The sequence below is a fragment of the Hordeum vulgare genome, chromosome 3H, assembly GCF_904849725.1.
Source record: "Hordeum vulgare subsp. vulgare chromosome 3H, MorexV3_pseudomolecules_assembly, whole genome shotgun sequence".
Taxonomy (NCBI): domain Eukaryota; kingdom Viridiplantae; phylum Streptophyta; class Magnoliopsida; order Poales; family Poaceae; genus Hordeum; species Hordeum vulgare.
Genome location: NC_058520.1, coordinates 609,526,637 through 609,533,483, shown reverse-complemented (window position 1 = coordinate 609,533,483; position 6,847 = coordinate 609,526,637). Strand labels below are relative to the sequence as shown.

General features: G+C 43.9%; 1 protein-coding gene across 1 annotated transcript; it reads right to left on the bottom strand.

Moving 5' to 3' along the window:
• Positions 1 to 1,002: 1,002 nt before the first annotated feature.
• Positions 1,003 to 3,464, bottom strand: LOC123442258 (probable Histone-lysine N-methyltransferase ATXR5). Its single transcript, XM_045118293.1, has 6 exons — positions 3,119 to 3,464; positions 2,891 to 2,989; positions 2,218 to 2,441; positions 2,034 to 2,134; positions 1,738 to 1,950; positions 1,003 to 1,655 (listed from the first exon to the last, which is right to left on the bottom strand). Exons 1-6 carry the CDS (start codon positions 3,462 to 3,464, stop codon positions 1,496 to 1,498), a joined length of 1,143 nt encoding a protein of 380 aa, XP_044974228.1. The 3' UTR covers positions 1,003 to 1,495.
• Positions 3,465 to 6,847: the final 3,383 nt, after the last annotated feature.

The following is a 6,847-nucleotide window of genomic DNA, read 5'->3' as shown; positions in this document are numbered from 1 at the left end:
CTAGTCCACAGAGCTACGAGGAAATTCTACTCCAGCCTAGAAGCTTGGGTTGACGCTCTTGTTTAGTTGGGACTCTGCCTCCCTTCTACTGTTGTTGTTTGTACTTGTTCTCCTTTTCTTTTTGCTATTTATTTATTTATTCTTTGTATGTATAGTTTATTTTTCGTTTGAACTCGTGAATTTGTATTATTTATTTGAAAATTGATAAAAATACGCAACAAAGTCCTGTTATTTTCCTAAAAAAATGAATAAATGGACCGAAACCTTCTAAAAGGTTCCCAAAACCGGATTCATGTACACCTAATTGGATTGGTTCACTCGCGGCTCGCTCTGTGAGCTTAGTCCTTCAAGGGCGGCGTGAGCTTAGTCATTCCAGGGCGGCGTGTTGCCATAGTTTGATGGGGTTGGATCTGGCACAATCCAAACAAACCCTAAAAGATTTCAATGTTGTTAATTTTACTCTTGAGGGGTATATAAAGAATATAACATAAAGGGGGGGGGGGCTTAGAGTATACGACAAATTGTACTTAGTCTAAATCTACTTTATCTTCATTTCTTATCCATAGTCCTTCAAGATATCTCTCATGCATAGTTTGAAAAAAAAACACTTCATGATTTTTAGTTGTCAAACTAAATTGATAGCATGGCACAATTTTTTCTATGGTGTCAAATCAATTATACATCTGGGAACTATTTTAGTTAACAAGTTAAGGGTTCATAGCACAGTAAGATCTTTTCTTGATGAAATCAGCAGCACTTCTCTGCAAAATCTTTTCTTGATGAAATCAGCAGCACTGGATTTCATTTCATTAAGAATTTATATAGTTCTGAAGTTAGTTGGGGATCAACTTCAAGAGGTTAAAAAGGCAAGGAAGTTCAAGATCACTGCTGGTAGCTTGCCATGGCTTCGGAAAGTTGGGTAGTGTCAAAATAACAAGCAAATAAAATACCCAGCAGCCATCAGGAAATAACAAAGTAAACAAAAAAAAACACCACCACCAATAAGGAAACCACATTTTTCACCAGCTGAAATAACTTAACATGGATAACAATTCCCCAACAAATGGGGTGAAACATTTCTCTTCCAGTTTCAAATGTACCACTAATTGGGACACAACAGCTACTTAACCATTCGACAGAGAGAGACAGGGGCAGATAGATATTTACTCCTATAGAAGGGGGCATGAATCCCCGAAAAAGACTCAAGTCGACCAGGAACTCCGCGACAATAATGAATATGAATCAGAAGACTGCATCTTGGGATGTCAGGAGAAAAAGAAAACGAAGATCCCACTTGTCTCTCTCCAGAGCTGAATGAAGACTGTTTTCACTACTAGGTACTAACAACATCAGCAAGTATCATTGTTCGCCATCGGGGACCTCTTCTGGCAATTGAACTGTATATAAGTTACTGGCTTTCAGCGGCTATGCTGAAAGTGCCGCCATTAACCGCCCAGACTCCTTGATGCTGGGCAGGTCAGAACTATTGGGGGAGTTAGACGAAATGATGCGTTGGGTACGCATACTCATGCCCATTATAGTCATAGTACAGCTTCTCACCACGAGCTATATCACGGCAGGCGACCAGCAAGACATGGCACTCGCCGTCGATGTCGTATCTCACACACTTGACGTTCTGCTTCTTCTTTCCATCACTGCAGGAGTTGGACAATATTAGAGTGGCGTAAATGATGCCTAACACATGTACATTCATAAGGATAGGCATCGACTACTTACGGAGTGTGGTTGTTGATGCCATTAATAAAGCGGGCGATGTTTCCACGTTTGTCAGGGCAGATAACAAGCTTCTGGGCAGGATCCACTGGTGATAGAAGGGTCATTATACTATCACAGCCATCATTTTCCCTATTCTTTAAATAATCAACATCGCCAGTGTATTCAGTTAAGAAGGTCAGATCCTTAATGCATGCATCAGCCTTCACAGTGAAGCTGAAAACAAATATGCGTTAGTTTAATTGCTTTGTACTGAAAAACGAAGGAACATTAGAAGAAGAATTGATCCAAAAACATACCCCTCATGGGAATCAAAAACCACCAGAAGTGGAGGGCATTCTCCTCTTTTCAACATGCTTCTGCAAAGTTCAATGGTTTCTTTGTCCTCTCTTGACAGAACCTTGAAAGGCAACAAGTGTATCGTTAGGCACCAAGAGATCAAGAAATACAATATACTACTGTTTTAAGTAAAATTTTGCTAACCTGCATACCACCTTCCTCCAGTTTTGCTTGATTGGCAGATATAGGGGCCATATTCGGCACATAAGTCAGCTCATTGCTGAACTCCATCTTCGATGAGGTCAATGCAGTGGCTGCAGAAGCCATCTGTTCAAGCCTTCGAACTCTATCTTCAGTGGGGACAAATGGGAGTAACCTCCTCTTCTTCTTGTGCATAACAATAGAACGCCTTCTTCGCCTCTTAGCATCTGTATACAAGTACGAAGTAATGAATAAATGCAGTGAGCTATATGCAGGATAGTACAACTATACTAAAATAATGTGCTATTATGATCAAATTTAAGTTTTTCTAACGATGCTTTCCCGCGTATTTCCAGCAGTGATGGTTTTCCCGCGCAATTCTGGCGGTGGCAGCTTTCCCGCGCATTTCCTGCGGTGATAGCTCACTGCCTTTTCCAATTTTCATGACCTAGAAATTCTAATCCACCGTGACATATATGCAGGATACTACTGTGTGCATCATACTCATAATCAATCGCGGTATTTCAGACGAACTATTTGCACCATCAGCTGGTGGCAATTCATAATGCAGTATGTGTAACGATTGCGCGACGATTCCTCATCGCAGACTCCCTAGCTTAAGCCATACGATGAGCAAAATCCATGCGGTTCAAAACTTCAGAGATTAGAAAATGACCCTGAGAAAGCCCGGACTTTGCCGGCCGGACGGCGCCGCCCTCCGCGCCCTTCTCAATCCGGAAGAAATCCACGATCTTGCTCTGCTTCAACGGGAAACCTGGCAGAAATTCAACCAACAAGAGGATGATGTTAGATGAGATGGGATGAAATTCACGGCAGGCGAGCAAGCGCGAACTAAAAAAAGAGGGGGCCGGAGACGGCGAGATCGAGCGGCGGAGGGACGCACGGTTGATGGAGGTCGGGACGCAGTCGGGGCAGAACCAGGGCCCGAGCGGGACGGCGGGGAGGATGGGGCGGAGGCAGAAGGTGTGGCGGCCGCGGTCGCAGATGTCGCAGAGGAGGAGCTCCTCGTCGCGGTCCCCGGCGCCGCACGCCCCGCAGAGGGCCATCTGGTGGCGCGCGCGGGCGAGGGGCGGCGGCGCGTCGACGGGGCGCGCCCGGCGTAACACGTCGGAGATCGAGCAGAAGCGGCGGGCTTCCGGCGGCGAGCGGGGCGGGGGCGCCGCCGCCGTCCTCTTACGCCGCAGCTCCGGCGAGCTCGCCGCCGCCGTCGACGGCGCGAGGGGTGCCATTGGGGGGAGGGGAGGTGGCGGAGGGAGGGGGGGAGGGGTGGGGTGGGGGTGGGGTGGGCGGTGGGGCTCCTCCTCTCACTCTCTCTCAGACCTCCGCCCCGGGGGGCTGTGTAAATAGGAGAAACCTGGAGGTGACCGTTGGAAATGTCGTCCCTCTCAAGCCTCCTCCTGCCTGCCAAATTTTGTTTGCCCATCAGTTTCTTTCCTCTCTAGGAGCCAAATTTCAAAATATTTTAATTTTTTTTTCACACACACACACATGGTGTTCTCCAGCCAGATGATTTTTTTTACCCTCTTGGGTCAGTTTTGGAGCGCGGGACAATGCGGGATGTTCGATTACGCGCGACGAGGGTACCGGACGTGCGTGTGGTTGGAGGGGGCGGGAACGTGTACGCGCGGTGTCGTGGCGCGAAGGGACAATGCGGGATGCTCAATTACGAGCGGCGAGGGTTCCGCGTGTGCTTGTGGTTAGAGCGCGGGAACGGGTACGCGCGGCGCCGTGGCGCGAAAGGGTTGATACTTTTTTTATTTTTTGAATTACGTGAAATTGAAAATCAGTGTAAAAAATAATTAATTTAGAAGATACGTTCACCTACCGCAGGGTGATGCAAGCATGCCAGGGCCCACGTGAAGAGATAGGAACGATATTATAGTAGTAGACTAATATTTTTGGAAGTAATTAATAAACGCCAACCAAAAGAATATATTGTTTTGCTGGAAATTTAGACAAAATTAATATCAAGCATTTATTATTTTCAAATTTCTAAGGGGGGATATATCTTGCTGTAAATTGGATGTTATTAATTTCGAGCTATTAATGTTTTCAATTTTTTAAAAGGGGAATATCTTGCTGTAAATTGGATGATATTAATTTCGAGCATTTATTCTTTTTAAATTTTGAAAAGGATACCTCCTTCCGAAATGCCCACGTGGCCTTTTCCCTAAGCTTGAGATCGCTTCCTATGTGGTACCAATGGAGATTTTTTTTGGACAACAATATCCGGGGAACGTTCTCTGGGAGCGTTTTCCAGTGAACACTCAAATTGTCATGCAAGTCAACTAAAGTTGCCATGAGAACTTTGCAGGACTTGCCACATGTAGCGAAAAAAATGTCAGCGGTTTTTTGAAAATAAATTATTGTACACGTGATCTAGATCCAATGGCTTGGGGACGTTTGTTGGGACCTCCGTCCTAAGGCACATTCGCGAGTTATCATTTCCCTACTTTGGGTATTTCTGTGTTCTTGTTTTTCTTCCGAAAGATTCTAAGATGTTCCGGGAGGGTCGGATAACGTAGAATGTTCTATTGATAAATGGGGAATAAGTGAGGTTAACGAAGTTATGAGGGTCATAAAGATACGTATCACTAGCACGTGAAATGGATATGGGTATTCCGTATGATATCATAGCGTGAGTATTTAATATATCTATTCGAGTCGCGTGAAAACTTATGAGCGTCAACAAATATAGGGTTAATTTGTTCGCCTACCGTGGTGGTGTGAACAAACCACCGCCCACGTGTAGAGATATGGACAATTTTAGTGCAAGATTGTAAAATACTGCATCTGTATCAAAATATAAGGCATTTTCAAGCATTTTTGTTTTTGAATATTGGAAAAGAGATCATCCTCATATTACCATGTGACTTTAATTAGTATTCAAAATTTTACACACCATTTATGAGATTATCAAAATATGGAATATAGATTAGCAATGTTTCTTTTCAGTGAGGGGAGTTTTATTTTGCTCCTATTGGTTTACTATCGGGAGGCGGAATAATATAGTATATTCCATTATGAACGATGAAATGAGGTTAATGTAGTTACATGTACTGTATGGACACTGTTTGCACTCGCACGTGAAAATGGATATGTGTGTTCCATACAATGTTTTGTCGCGAATAGTTATTGCGTCCTTTGAGCCATATGAAATCATTGCGAGTGATGACAAATCCTAGATTTGATATGTTCACCTACCATGATGTAGTGAATAGACCACCACTTACATGGAGAGACAGTACTATTGTAATATGTCATTTGTTTCATACTTTAGATGAAACGATTAATGCTTTTCAATTTTGAGAGAGTGTGAGCCCACTGTCACGTTGACATGCCATGTCCACATAGTTGATGGCTCGGCTTCATAGTTGACGGAAATCTGAGTTCTTTGATCAATTTGTGTTATTTTTTAAGTTTTTTCCTTATGAATTTGTATTCACCGTGAAAGTTTGTGTACCGTGGATGAAATTAACTCTATACACAATGAAAGACAATAAAAATAGACAAGGTTAATGAAGTTGTGTGGGTCGTACAATCACTATCATGCACATGCAATGAATATGGGTGTTACATACTATGCCTTATGGTGAAGAGTTGATGCATTTTTTCTATCATGGATGTCATCGTGTGAGTGGCGATAAATCCTAGGGTTGATATGTTCACCTACTACAGTGTAGTGAATAGAGCATCATCTTTTGAAAAACATACCGTATCTATGTTGTACATATGCCCTAGAGGCAATCATGTGTGCTAATATTTCCTATGTGTTTATGAATAAAGATTGTCCTTGGACATTGTCAATGATGCATATCGATAAGTACGTGACTTGTTTGTGAGACTATGCATTGTATGATGAGTGTCCTAAATGGTCCCTAGTCGAAAGGGTTGTGTAGACGTGCAACCAGTTAGACTAGCATATGACACGGTGGATGATTCGGTCTCACTGACCATGTAGCATTGGATGCTAGCTGAATAATATAGACTCGGAAAGATATGGTCGGATTCGACGTAGTCGGATCCGAGTCGAGATAAGGTCTGAGTTGGACAGACCCAACTATGAGACGCAGTGATGGGTCATCTATGAGTCTCTAGTACAACATATGTTCTATGTCCTAAAGACCTGAGCTGACGCATGTACTCGGATGGTGATAGACTTGCTTTGGACCAACCAAACGCTACTCCGTGACTAGGTAGTTACAAAGGTAGGTTTCGGACTTGTCCAGACCCATGCTGCGAGACATGGTCTAGCAAGATGGGATTTGCCCCTCTGATCAGGAGAGATATACTGTGGGCCCCTCGGGTGAACCGACCTGGATAAGCATGGTCGTGCGATGAGGATTGTGAGATAATCCAAAGTGTTGGTCGGATTTATCGGAACGAGAAAGAGGTCGTGCTGCAACAAGGATGACCATGTCTCCTTGTGCATGACAACATATGTCGTGTGATAAAGGGAATAGAAGTATGAAGTACATGTTCACCTAACTAGCTTCATCGGACACTTGGAGTCGGCAGGCTTTGCTAGAGGCCGTTACCGACTGGTCGAGTCAGATGTGATCTCACTCGTGACCACGAGAACCTAAGGGGTCGCGCGCTTAAGGGAAGGGAC

What these genes read in the sequence shown, in the direction of transcription:
- LOC123442258 (XM_045118293.1), bottom strand. Translation starts at nt 3,464, where the DNA reads ATGGCACCCCTCGCGCCGTCGACGGCGGCGGCGAGCTCGCCGGAGCTG. An exon ending in CGTCCCGACCTCCATCAACC is followed by an intron (nt 2,990 to 3,118) that starts GTGCGTCCCTCC and finishes AATTTCTGCCAG; the next exon opens with GTTTCCCGTTGAAGCAGAGC. An exon ending in GTTTTTGATTCCCATGAGGG is followed by an intron (nt 1,951 to 2,033) that starts GTATGTTTTTGG and finishes ATTTGTTTTCAG; the next exon opens with CTTCACTGTGAAGGCTGATG.